General features: G+C 43.7%; 1 protein-coding gene across 3 annotated transcripts in view; it reads right to left on the bottom strand.

Moving 5' to 3' along the window:
• Positions 1–3,754: 3,754 nt before the first annotated feature.
• AMMECR1L (AMMECR1 like) overlaps positions 3,755–14,440 on the bottom strand; it is a 21,972-nt gene continuing 11,286 nt past the window's right edge. For all 3 annotated transcript variants that reach the window (XM_034654334.1, XM_019808437.2, XM_002927699.4), the window contains 5 exons: positions 11,780–11,890; positions 11,356–11,470; positions 10,628–10,718; positions 9,063–9,159; positions 3,755–7,369 (listed from right to left, as the gene is read on the bottom strand). In XM_034654334.1, the coding sequence (XP_034510225.1) occupies positions 7,258–7,369; positions 9,063–9,159; positions 10,628–10,718; positions 11,356–11,470; positions 11,780–11,890 (526 nt within the window). In that variant the 3' untranslated portion in view covers positions 3,755–7,257. The remainder of the gene's footprint in view (positions 7,370–9,062; positions 9,160–10,627; positions 10,719–11,355; positions 11,471–11,779; positions 11,891–14,440) is intronic.

Here is a 14,440-nt window from a genome sequence, read left to right as displayed (position 1 = left end):
GAAACCATTATAAACACTTACGTGGAAAGCCCTGGAGTTAAAAAAATGACTCAGTCATAAATCTGTCCCTACAAGGAGATCACCAAAAGTAGTTGATGCAAGATCTGGACTTATTTTCCATAATAAAAGAAAGTGGAAAGTGGTAAGAGAAAAGAGAGAAGTCAAGGAAAATGCTATGGAAGGATCCATAGCAAAAAAAGTCACTTCTGGTTGAGGGTAGGTGAGTTAAAAGACATCTGAGGAGCGGGGGTTGGCACTGAAACTGCTCTTTAACATTTAGTCAAACAGAGATTGGGGAGGAGTAACATGAATGAAATTATCAGGTACATATGAGGAATATTTACTCTTTAAGATAATTTCATATTTCAGTTTCCTTAAATGTAATTTTCATTATATCATTCTTGGGAAAAGAAGAAAAACAGTAATTATACGAACTTATACAAATGTTTGCTGTAATAAATATTAATGTTGCTATATCATTTTTTCTCTTTTTTTAATTTTTAAAAAGATTTTCATTTATTTGTTTGAGAGAGAGAGCAGAGGAGGAGACAGAACATGAGTTAAGGTGGGAGAGGGGCAGAAGGAGAGGGAGAAGCAGATTCCCCGCTGAGCAGGATCCGAGCCAAAGGCAGACGCTTAACAGACTGAGCCATCCAGGTGCCCCTTTATCATTTTTTCAATCCAAATAATAATTTACACCTTTTGTTACTTTTGGTGTACTCAAAGAATCTCTTGTGGACTGAATCACTAATGTCTTTCCTGGACCCAAGTGTTCTGCCCCTAATATACTATGGTGTTTCCCATTTTCAAAGTTAATGTACATTCAGAGTTAATGCACAGAATCTCCCAATTTAAGCTATTCTCTCATAAATTAAAAAAAAAAAAATCTTGGCACCCGCTGCTGGAAGGAAATCTGTTGGTAAGTGCTACCAAGGAAGTCAAAGGAATAAACATGTAACCCTCTGCTTTTTGCTATTAATACAATCTCTAGAAATACAAAGGAATGCGGTGTATGGGGGTGGGAGGAGGTTGTGTGATTCTGCAAAGAGCCCTTGACTTCCAGGTACAAAAACCAGGGGGCTGCCCTGGAAGTCCCGCTCTTGGATTCTAAAGCCTGTCTGGCCTGTGGCAGTGTGACAGGGCAGTGAGCCCTGTGCTGGCACTGTTAGATTCTACCTGAAAAGCCCTCTCTTCTTGAGGTCAAGCTGGGCTTCCTTCAGCACCCACCTCTTTCAGAAAGCCTGTCCTGACTTGAAGAGCATAGTTAAGCTTCCTCCTTTCACATGTGCAGAGTAGCTTAGGGTTCTGAGAGGGTTTGATACTTGCCCAGTTGTCCCCACGTACATCTGGCACTGGACAACAGTTCAGAGAGTCACAGCCATCCAGCCATTGCAACAGTGTGCTGGCATCTGGGCAAAGCCTTTCCAGCAGGCTACCTTGGAGGTTCACAGTCCTGTCACAAAACAGAACATTTGGCTCAGAGTAGTAACTAGCTGTCTGGCTCATAAAGAGCAGGACCGAAATTTGAGCTCAGGCCTAGCAGCCCGCCAGCCTAAAGATTCCAGGATCGGCATCCTGGGTTTCTTTCGTCAGGAACCAGGGTGGGATCAAAGAAAGAATGGCCATACTGGGGATAGTCGGTGGGAGGTCAGATTGGTAGCAGGGTCTTGAGTGGCTCACGGTGACTTTGAGACCTCTTTCCTGTTCAGTTCTCCCAGCAAAAGTTACAGTCTTGAAACTGGAGGGGTCACTTGTTTTTCTATTTGCTCTAGCATACAGAACCTCACAGAATCAGAGAGTAAGGAGCAGGAAGAGATCCGGAATCCTTGTCAGAGCTTCATTTTAGAATGAGGAAAACAGACTCAGAAGGAACAGCACTTGCAGTACGTTCCTCAGGACACTACTACGGTTCTTTGTGCGGTATCGGTTCAGAGTCAAGTCCTTCAAGCAGCTCACTGAATAGTTATCTCAAAGACAGGTATTCAAGCCAAGGTCAAATCCTGGACTGATCTGAAAGCAGCTTTAGAGCACCTCCCCCACCCCCAGCATTAGACCCACTGTTTCTGACCAGGTGGCTTAGTTCACATGATTAAACTGGCACATTTTAGGGGCGCCTGGGTGGCTCAGTCCGGTGTCTGCCTTCTGCTCAAGTCATGATCCTGGGGTCCTGGGTCGAGCCCCGTGTTAGGCTTCCTGCTCAGCAGAGAGTCTGCTTCTCCCTCTCCCTCTGTGCATGCTCTCTCTCAAATAAAATCTTTAAAAAGCTAAATACAATGGCAAAGTTTAGGTCATACACATTTTACCACCACCACCAGCACACACACACACACAACCAACAAAAAAACACAAAAAACCCAATGATATGGAATTTCATGATGTTTAACTGCAGGCAGTATTATGATATGGAACACTAATTTCTAGAACCAAAATTTCTCTTTAAGAAACAGAATCTGGGCTGCCCGGGTGGTTCTATCAGTTAAGCGTCTCACTCTTAGTTTCAGCTCAGGTGATATCTCAGGGTGACTCTCTCTCCCTCTGCCCCTTCCCCCTGCTCTTAAATAAATCTTAAAAGAAAAAACAAAATACACGGAGAATCCTTCTCAGACACCCCAGCATTATCACCAATTTGTGTTTAAACAGTTGCTTGTAGTCTATTTCCAAATTATCTAACCCTGACAGCATGCATAACTGTAGCCATATGCTTAGGAGTTCTGCCAAGTGTAAGGGCCTCAGAACGGTATCTTTAAAAAAAAAAGGGGGGGGCACCTGGGTGTTCAGTAGGTTAAGCGTCTGCCTTGGGCTTGGGTTGTGATCCTAGGGTCCTGGGATCGAGCCCCGCGTCAGGCTCCCTGCTCAGCAGAGGAGTCTGCCTCTCCCTCTGCCCCTGCTTGTGCGCTCTCTCAAATCAAATCTTAAAAAAAAAAAATTAACATCCTTTCAAATAAAGATTTAAACTTAAGGCTGACAATCGTAGCACTTGTATATTTATACGTTTGAAAAATTATTTGGGCCCTTTTCTTCAAACACTTCTCATCCTTTCTGGGCCCTCCAAAATGTTTCCCTTTCAGGTTAGACCACACCAGTATGTCCCAGGGTCTTTGCTTGGATTAATTAGTCCCCAAATGAGATCTTAAATTTGAGCATTCCCCCCTGCCCAGTTGCTTTTAGCTTTTTGGATAAGGTCAGTTTCAAAGGGAAATCTAATGAAAACTATGAACCTTCTTTACAGAGAGACCCAAATTTTAAAGGGTATATGAACCTTGGTTCAGGAAATTCGGTTCTAAAAAGCCAGTAGCATTGCTATGAACCACACAAAAACACAGAAGTGCAAATAAAAAAATATGTTGAGGATCATGGACACCATGCAAAACACACAGGCTGACTAAAAGCACCATCTGGTTGGCTGTCTTCAAAAGTAAAAGGATTGGGGCGCCCGGGTGGCTCAGTCGGTTAAGCACTTGCCTACGGTTCAGGTCATGATCCCCAGGTCCTGGGATCTAGCCTGCTTCCCTGCCGCCCCCCCCCCACCCCCGCTTGTGCGTGTGTGCGCTCTCCCAAATAGATAAGAGCTTTAAAGAAAAAAAAAAAAGATTGTGAGGGGCGCGTGGCTAGCTCAGCTGGAGGAGTGTCAGACTCTCGGGTCTTGGGGTTGTGAGTTCAAGCCCCTTGTTGGGTGGAAAGATTACGGAAATAAACTTAAAAAAAAAAAGTTGTTACCATTATTCAAAAAAAAAAAAAGGCAGGACAAAGACAATTTTTACCCATTATGATTTATTCTCTACAATACTTCGTTAGAGTTCAATGATTTGCACTCAGAAGTTATATAGCCAAGAGGCAACCAAGTGTAATACAAAGAATTGGTCTGAAGTCTTTGCACTGAAGGCCATACAAAGTCTCTTGCTTCAGGGAAGTAAGAATGAAAATAAACAAAACAAACACATAACTCCCTACGCTCCAGAATCTCAATAGAAAATAGCATCAACAGTTAGTGAAAGTGTAGGTGTTAACGTATCATGGAAAACAGGTCTTGTGCAAATATTAAAATTAACACCCAGGACTTCTGTATAGATGATTTTTATTATAAACAACAAAATATATGTAATGTCTCAACTACAAACCTTTCATGTTGAAAGGGTCTCTAACATGAGTTGCTTTAATAGTATGAAGCGAAAAAGTTTAAGAACCTCACAGTGGAAACAATCCAACACCGACAAATTCTAGTGATCAAAGACATTCTCTTTTAGTTAACGTAAAACAAGGACAATTCATAATTACAGAGAGAATGTCCTAGCTGTGGGTATTATGAGACAAGCCAACTTTCCAGACCAAAAGGCACTCACAGCTAGGGATGAAACACACTCCGAACTGAACCAGCCAACATGGGCTGGTTCCTTAACAGCAGTCACCTACTGTTCAGCTTGAGCAGCCCAAGGACAAAGTCAACACCAAGCAGAAAACAGTCCCTTCTTTTTAGACCTGCCACTCACACATGTACCGGCCACCCTCATCACGGCTTTGGTCAAGCATGTGGAAGGCAGTTCAGTTCCAGTTCGGAGCCGTCATCTCCCTATGCAAAGCTGCCACATGGATGATCCAGACTTAATATTTTTCCTGAGAGCCACCTGCCACACATCTTCATGAGGTGACCATGACTGTACACTTCCAGACTGCTTCCTGACTAGGCCCCATTCAGGACAGACACTGACAGCGGGATTCCTTATGGGGCCAAATAGTTTTTCCTTGGTCGACTCCTGACTCCCCCTGACAAGGCCAGAGGGACTTGAGCATCTCCACTGCTGGACTTGTATGGGAGCATGAGGGAATGTGCAGGGAGTAAGGCTTCTTCACTCCAAAACCCACTGAGCCCACTTCAGTGTGGTGCTGGGCTTAATCAGCCCAATTCTTGTGCACTGATTTTTTTTTTCCCCATTTCGTGGGTTTTTAAATTTTCTGTTCATTTTCATAAATGGCAGGTATCCTACCCCACCCTCAATAAAATAAAATAAAAAATATACTATACACTGGGGAAGACAAATAGGGCAACATTTCTACAAGACAAAATAGGCTTGAAGAGCATGGCACTGTAGTAAATGCTTGCATGACCAGTCTCACTGAGCGTGCTCAGGGGTGAAAGTTTAGCACCAATTTTTTTGCTTTTTTTAATCTTTAGAAATTAAACACAACTTTTAACACAGAACACTTGAACAGTAGTGAGTGTAGCCCTATGTATCAATACTGTTGTACAAATTGGAGGCGGGTGGTTTAGTCTGGAGCTGACCACCCCGACATCAATCCATGGCACCTAAGAGTAACTATCGTCACATTTGTTTGTTAACAAGACATTTATTATTCTCAGCAGCAGGAAATCACGAAACAATCCCTTCATCTTCAAAAGCTTTTTTTTCATTAACCTTGCAAGGGAAAAGTGGCAGGATGCGAGAACACAGCACAAGAGTTAAGATAGGGTGGTGCGGCCTGACCTGGGCATCCTGAGATCAGCCCACTTCCCTTGCACATTCCATATCCTCATGAACAGCAGAGGACGGTGCCAAGCAAATCTGCTCATCCTCAGCCATTTCTTCCAAGAAATGAGACAGCAATGCCTAGAATGGCATGTGTGTCATTTCGTGGATTATGTCCCTGCTCCCCCTTCCCCATTCCGGGCAGAAGAAAACTCAAAATTTCTTTTGATTTGGATATTTGCCCATTTTGGTAAGCCACACCATCACCACATAAACTTTAAAAAATAAATTAAATCAAAACAATGGTGTTCACCGGACTGACACCCAATCCACTTCAAGAGTTCTCTAACCATGTTGCTGGCAACCAGTGTATCACCCTCCGGGTCCATCCTTCCAACTGGCCACCTCTTCCTGTGAATCCTTTCAGCAGTGCCTCTGTGACAGTGTTTCCAGAGCATCTTCCAAGTCCCCAGCTTCTATGAACTCTGCCACCAAATGAGGGAAGAATAGGCAAGAGGGAGGAGAAACTTGCTGACAGCTATTTGGAATCAGCAACAATGGGGAAGGGAAATATGCCACATGAAAGTCTGAATGACCTAGGATAAAATGAGCTATTTGGAACTTTGCCACGGTGGGGTGAAGAGTCCCAGCATGTTAGGCAAGATAAAGATTCATCTTGTTTAATTACACAGCTTTGTTCTAAAGTCCTGGAAAGGACTGAAACAGCAACAGTCTTCCCACTTCTCCAGGCAACCCAGACAAAGGAACTCCTCTGCTTAAAGGTCCCTCAGGATGTCTGCCTGAAAAGAAAAACAGCTTGAAGACCCTGGATTTTCTCCTATGACAATGTGTCCTTCTAAAGCCCAACCCAAGTGCTTGTTGGAACATTTATGCCTTCTGAGAACCTAGATCCAGCTATAGGCACTGCTACCAGTAGAGGAGTGAGGTAGCCAGGTGGTAAGGAAGAGGTCTCTCCTTTTTCACTTCATGCAGCGATGATTTCGGGACCTCCCATGGGCATCCCAGTGCAGTCCTCAGCAGGCTACACCACAGAGCTCTGTTCAATACCAGGAGACTCAATGCAGGAAGAGTGCCAGAAAATCCAACTGAGAGTGGGATGAGAATTAAAACCTTCGAGGCTAATTGAGCAATGAGATCTGCAACGCCATCCAAAGGGCTTCCGATCTTGATGTGGGTCTCTGTCCAGGAGCCTCAGAGGACTCATGGTGCCCACGTTCAACCCTAACATGGCGTCCTTATGAAGCATGGAGGTTGTGATCAACTCTTGGTACGCAATAAACTGGAAGTTTAAAAAAGGAATTTAAAACAACCTAAAAATGTTTCTTGTTGGTCTCCGTTGCCCAGACTGCCAGGGGAATACACCTACTTGATCTGGGGAGGCTGTAGGGGTGTGTGTGGGTAAGCCTTCATGGACCATCAATTCCGGCTTCCACTGTGTGGCCAACACAGAGGCGGCAAATCAGCAGCGGCACCTGCATGCCAAGGGTCTTCTGAACCCACACGGTAATTCTCACTAGTCATGGAGGAGCCCCAATCCAACGGAACCCCATATTGAGGAAAGGCTGAGATAAGGCTTGGGCCCCTCAAGTTCTGTTTCATTCAGTATAACCCCGCCCCCCCCTCAGTCGCTGGAGGCAGACTTGGCAACGGAAGCTAGCATCATAAAATGGTGCAGTAATAGAAGTAACTGGACCAGGAAGAGGAGGCATCTGCTCCAATGATGTCATAGCCATTGGTGGCCACAGGGGGGTGGGACTGGTCATGCAGCCGTGTGTCAGGAGTAATGATTGTAGAGGGGCGGGGCATGAAGAGTGCCATTCTGGAAACAGTGCTGTCGAGAAGCAATATACTCTGCATAACTGATTGTCACCTTCTCACTTCGGTACCTGTATAAGGAAACAGGAAAGGGTATTAGGAACCTCAAACTCTTCGTTCTGTAAAGTCACTCAGCAGAGAAAACCAAAAGCTTATTCCACATTTTGAAAGAATAAAATGGAAGACCAAGAGCAATCTTACTTACAGAAAATGAAAGACAGCACAAGAAAACAATGTTGTTATTACAAATGAACAAGATGAAAAAGCACAATCACAATTCACCCCTGAGAATGTATTTTCTGCACATCCCACCTTTAAACACTACTTATCAGGCTGCTCTTAAGCAATCTGCTACTGGGGTCTGGATGAAGAATGTCAAGGTCAAATCACACGGGTGGCAGACTGGAAGATGGCTATACCAATGCCCAGTGCAAACTGCATATCTACTGCATAAAATGTGATAAATTTGACAGAAATGCAACCTCAATTCGCAGAAAAGCAACAAACAAGTTATTTATAACTAAAAGGGGCACAGATACCTAATTCTGGGTCAAATTCTGATGAAGCAGGTTAAAGGATCCTGGGGCTATATAGGACGGGTCTCAATTCCCAGATGAATATGCCATATCATATCACAGGGTCATCAGAACAGAATTCATAGCACTTTGGCTTTGCTCTGGAAAGAGCCATGAGTCAGGATGCGAAGCATGGGGTGTTACAAACCTATGGAGCCTACTACAGACCACAGGAGCTGGGTGTGACAATCCTTACCCAGAGCCATCTCTTTCCCACTGTAATCACTCCTCCACTGCAAGGTGATTATTCCTGAATTTTGACAGGGAAATGGCTGTTCAAATAAATTATAATAATAATAATAATAATAATGCTTTGTATTTGAAGTTTTTTTTTTTTTTTTGGAATCCAAAGCATTTCAAAAACACTGGGTTATCTTCCAAATAGACCTGTGAGGTTAGTATATGATTATTCAGTATTTTACAGATGAGGGGGCCAACAGAGGCCCACAGAAGCCCACAGAAGCTAAACCTCTCAGTGTTTCCGATTTCAGTAGGGATGGCAAGAGAACTGACATCTACTGACCACCTATAATTATTGCCTGGCGCTGGGCTAGAAATCTTCATACGTTACCTTACCACACTCTAAAACAACCCCAAGGCATTATCATTCACTTCTTACATACAGGAAAAGTCCCCCTCCCCCTCAGAGAGGCAGAGTAAGTAACTGGGCCAGGTCCCATAGTTAGGCAGTGGTGGAGCTGGGATTCAGACTCCAAGTCCGTGTGCATTCTACTACACAAGGCAGACTCCCCCAACGAGAGGGGCGTTTCCTTGTAACTCTGTGAAAAGCACTGTCTCACTATTCTATTAACATGCCACCTGTATCCCCTGCCACCTGACTGCATGTGACTTCATGCGACCCTGGACCTCTGCGCTGACAGCCTTCATTCCTGACCTCAGTCTGCTCCCTTAAGCCTCCCAAGCAGTGGGTCTGGTGAAGACATCCACCACCTGATCGTGGCCTAAACTCTGCTCCGGCTCTGCCATCGACTCAGCTGCAGAGATGCCCAGGACGCTGGGAAGTCTTTGCCTTTGCTGCCACTGCTTCCTCCCAGCTTAAACCTGACCCATACCTCTTTAGTTTAGGGACATTAACAGAGAAAATTTTTTCTAGCCCTTTCCATCAAAAGTATCCTCCATCCAACCCGAGCTAAATTAAAATGACAAGGAAAATGAGACAGTGGGTTACCTGGTAAGTTTGATCGTTTTTCTGAATTCACTGGTAATTGGAGCCTTAAAGCCACCTTTCCTGAGCAAGGAGTCTATTGTCTGGATCTGATCCCAGTCTGAGGAGAAGAGAGGCACACTGAGATCAGTGCACGATGACACAAGAGTAGGGTATGTTCTCACACGTCAAGAAAAGAGAAGCAGCCAGGTCTGCTAGGGTCAAAGGGAGCCCTGGACACTGGCCCCACATCCCTAGAGCCCCGTCTGCCTCACTGACATCCAAGTAGAATCAAAGACATGAGATGATAACCCGGCATACACCATAACGGCTCTCCCCAGGCCCCCTGCTCCTGTGTCTTTCCTGTCAGATGTGATCCCAGTATAATTATCTGTGAGAGGAGAGAACTCAAATTCTGCAGCCTGTATTCCTTTGTGTGGCCTCCTTTACTGATGATTTCTAGGAGTCCTGTTCTCTATTACAGAGAACTGACAGCAGGAAGGAAGCTAATCTTTCATGAGGGACAGGAAAGTTGTTCACACACAGATCGCTGTGTTGCTCCTGCACATTTTGAACAGATAAAACCAAACACATAAAAACTGAAAACCAAAGAGAAACCCCTAAATTACCCCCAATTTTAAAATTTTGCCAACCAATTTTCAAATGGCACAAGTAATCTGATTACCTGTTATCGCCACATCTCACTATTAGGAAATATTTATGGTATCCCTTCCTGTACAAAAATGTTAGACTTATGGCCTCAAAGTGGCTAAAAGGCTTCCTTTTTATGCACATCCACACTGCTTTTGAGAAAGTTTAAACACAACCATGATGGAACCCAATAAGGCAATCACTCTCCACATAATTAGTTCATTGACACATTGAACTGGGTACTTCTCTTTATTGCAGGTTCACACCCAATAAATACTGTGTGTTTTACATGTTATTTTCAAAAACAGACAAGAAAGAAGGGAGGGAGGTGGGAGGGATGAAGAGAAGAGAGAAAAAGAAAACTGGGTTACATATCACAGAACATACAAGCAACACTGAAAGGCATCCTTCCAAATATTCTTTTAAAGAGAAAACCTACCCAACCCACTTCCTACCTTTATTGTCCCATTATAAGAACTTATTACCTACTGAGTTCTTAAAAAAACCAAAAAACCCAGAAGATTATGTTTTGCCTTTTTCCAACTGTAACACTATTTAATAATTAATGATCAAAAGTTCAAAACCCACCGATATGGGCAACTTCCCTTTACAATGGACTCCACAATATGGTCCAAGTGATTGCTGGAATTTTGCTACAATTACCACTAGTTTTGGGGGCCAAGGAATAAAACTTTTCACTGACAGGAAGTGAAACACAGGGGTGAGTATGGGAAGTCTTTACCCCTTTTCTTCTCCAGCTCCTGCATTTTTTTTGGAGTTTTTTTCTCATCTATAAGACTTTGATAGACACTAAGAGGAAGAAATGCACTCAGTCTTTGTTGAAGTTGGGCTGAAAGACAATACACGTCACTTTCCTGCCTTTAAATGGTGACACTGTCAATAGTATCCTTCACTGAAATTCCATTTGTCAAACTCACCTTGTTCCTTAGCAACCTCAGGTAAATACGTGGCTGTACGTTTGACGCCTTTTTCATTGATGAATTCAATTCGAATCCCATGGACCCCTACCTACAGGAGAAATAACCAAATAAAGAGCATTTACTTACTCTAATGGAACTTCAGGCATCCACATTTAATTGACACTGCCCCCTGACCAGCTTGATCCAAGTCTGAGAAAAGGACAACCTGCTGTGTTTTCACGACCAACTCTTTCCCTCAGGTATAGAAGTCAATGTAACTTCAGCTTGAGGGAAGCAGTGAGCCTACAAATAGCCACCTCTCCGAGTATGAGGATTGTAGAAATAAATTTTCACTAGCTCATCCAATAATCTTAAATATCCCACCTTTAATTTACTCCATTAAACATACCACAGGGTTTTGATCTAGGCTCACGATTCCTCACAACAGCTTTTACTCAAGGGCTTACCAAGAGGGATCTGGAACGCTCTCTTTATCCCCAGTATCACATCCTATTAGATGGAACAAAAGTGGACTGGGAAGACACAGGAAAAGAAGAAAGACTTCACATTTCTTCCTACTTCTAAGATCACAGCACCTTTCCTGTCACCTATGTGGCCCCCAATTGCTTCCAAACTCAGCTTTCACATTCTTATACCCTGTCTCAATGAAGGAGATACATTACCATGTACTAACCCGAACCCAAATGCAACGAGAGATGCAGAGTTCCAAATGCGGCTGTTCTCACCTCCCAGTCCAGGTAATCACTGGCATCCTCAAAGTTAGTAAGGAGGGAGACAGAGCAGAAAAGTTTAGGCAGCTCCTCTCGGGTCAAGGGGGGGAATCGGCTGTCCTTAAGTGCACTGGAGGGGACAGAAAACATAAGTGAGGCTGCTCTGGAGCCGGGAGCCAACACTGCGTGCCCCAATATTTATGAATCCTGAGCTATGCAGCGGATATTGATTACCCATCAGTACTAATATGCTAAAAATAACTTGATGCTATTAACTGTCTATACCTGAACTGGTAAGTGACTCACCAGATTCAAGCCCCCATACTCCCTGATTACCAACAAGAGAACACTCAAACTTTACCACTTAGAAGAAATAAAGTCAGGCAGTTGCTTCAATTCTAGTCAATTTATCTACAGAGCTTATGTCTGGTGTCATTACCTGGTTAACGTGTATTCCCTGAGTCCTGAATGAAGATTCATGGCTGAGAAGGTCCCAATGCAGCCACGAAGCCGCTTGTCCCGCCCTGTCTTCCAAGTCACAAAGAGCGGACTACAAAAGCAAAACAAAAAACATTCTCCAGCCCCAAATTAATCATGCATAAGAACAAAACCTTTGCTTTTGCCCCATTCATTTCTGTTATTCCCCAAAAGGACTGTTTTCTGAATTGTGGCTATCTGAAGGACTCTGCCTTTCTGGGAATTGTGCAGTCTCTGGATAGGGAGAGAGAGGAGAGGGCAATAAGGGGGAAGAAAAGAGCTCTGTGCAGCCCTTCCTGTGATCCTTTTTAATTCACTGTGACATGTTTGTGCTACTTTCCTTTCCCTCTGCCCAGCACTCAACTTCTTCTAATTTTCCAAGTCTTTCTCCTTTTCTTTACTCTATTTTTAGGAGTGTCCACGTTCCCCAGTTACATCCTTCATGACGACACTGGGCCTGCGTACCTTCTCCCCATTCCCTGCAACCCCCCACTGTTCCTGTAATTATCTCTGTCCCTCGTCCTGCTCATAAATGTTCGGGAAAAGACAAACAATGTCTCCGCAAGAAAGCTTGTTATTAGAAGTTGCCACTTTCTACTTCTAGACCAAAGCCATGCATCGTTGGGCTACGTCAGACTGGTGATAACAGTCTTCATCCTGGTATTTCCTCTATACTCCTATGCCTTTACTTCTTAGGTTGAGCAAAATACTTCTAAAGGTAACTTACATTTTTAAAGCTGTCTACTTTGATCAGTGTTATAAAGCAGACCTGCCGCTTATCTTTTCCTTCCAGTAAACACCTGAACAGCACCAAAGTTACTCTCCCAAAACCTACCCAAAAACCCCTCAAGAATTCCAGTCGGCAGAATGAAAATATAAGCCCCTGAATACGACAGCCCATTCCCTGGAACACTGCAGCCACCACCCACTCTTCCAAATCCACATCCCTTTCTTGCGGGGGACACACTTGATCCCATTAGGATCAAGGCTTAGAATCTCCACCTGTTCAGCCAGGGATTTTCTGACCATGGTATCCGATGGCAATACTTCCCTAAAAAGTTAGCACATTTCTCTACATGTTTTCTCCTCTAACACAATCACACAGGGGTAACTTCCCCTCTACTTCGGCCCAGACAGGGTCCCACACACATGATTTAGCTTTGTGTGTGCGACTTGCCAACTTGGTAAGTCTCCCAAAAGTGAGGACTTTTTTCACATCCTCTTCACTCCCTGACCAGTAAGGCTACGCATTGCTCCAATATGGCATTAACAGTTGAAGAATGAATGATCTTAGTTCAACGAATGACCTAAAAGCATCTCTTCAGTGCTCTTTTAAAGCCGGTTCAGGGGTGCCTATCTGGATGGGTCAGTGGAACGTGTGACTCTTGATCTCAGGGCTGTGAGCTCCAGCCCCAAGTTCCATATGGAGATTACTTAAAAATAAAATCTCAAAAAAAAAAAAAAATTATCAACAATAGCCAAACTATGGAGAGAGCCCAATGTCCATTGACTAATGAATGGATAAAGAAGATGTGGTATATATTATACACAGTGGAATATTACTCAGACATTAAAAAGAATGAAATCTTGCTATTTGTAACAAGGTAGGTGGAGCTAGAATGTATTATGCTAAATGAAATAAGTCAGTCAGAGAAAGACAATTACCATTATGATTTCACTCATATATGGAATTTAAGAAAAAGTGTGGAAGGGGGAAAAGAAAAAAGGAGAGAGGGAAACAAGCTATAAGAGACCCTTAATGATAGAGAACAAACTAAAGGTTGATGGAGTGAGGTGGGTGGGAGAATGGGTTAAATGGGTGATAGATATTTTTTTTTTATTTATTAGAGAGAAAAAGTGAGCATAAGCAGGGAGAGTGGCAGAGGGAGAGGGAGAAGCTGGCTCCCCACTGAGCAGGAAGCCCGACGCAGGGCTTAATCCCAGGACTCTGGGATCATGACCCAAGCCAAAGGCAAACACTTAACGGACTGAGCCATCCAGGAGCCCCATGGGTGATGGGTATTAAGGAGGACACTTGTGGGGCACCTGGGTGGCTCAGCTGGCTAAGCATTGGACTCTTGGTTTTGGCTCAGGTAATGATCTCAGGGTTGTGAGACTGAGCCCTGAGTCAGACTTTGTGCTCAGCGGGGAGTCTGCTTGAGATTCTCCTTCTCCCTCTCCCTCTGCTCGCATGCTCTCTCTACAATAAGTAAATAAATCTAAAAAAAAAAAAAAAAGAGGGCACTTGTTATGATGAGCACCGGGGTTGTATGTAAGTGATGAAATCACTGAATTCTACTCCAGAAACCAACAGTGCACTGTATGTTAACTATCTAAAATTTAAATTAAGGGTGGGGGAATGGGATAGGCTGGTGATGGGTATTAAAGAGGGCACATATTGCATTGAGCACTGGGTGTTATACGGAAGTAATGAATCATGGAACTTTACATCAAAAACTAGGGATGTACTGTAATGGTGACTAACATAATATAATAAAAAATTATTATTAAAAAAATTAAAAAATGAAATTTAAATTAAGAAAAGAAGGGGGAAAAAAAGCCAGCAGGAAGGAAGAAAGGGGGAAGGAAGGGAAGGTAGGGAGGGAGGAGGGGGAGAGGGAGG

This window comes from Ailuropoda melanoleuca, chromosome 2 (genome assembly GCF_002007445.2).
Source record: "Ailuropoda melanoleuca isolate Jingjing chromosome 2, ASM200744v2, whole genome shotgun sequence".
Lineage (NCBI taxonomy): Eukaryota > Metazoa > Chordata > Mammalia > Carnivora > Ursidae > Ailuropoda > Ailuropoda melanoleuca.
Note: the sequence above shows the minus strand (reverse complement) of the source record. Positions and strands in the feature narration are given on the sequence as shown.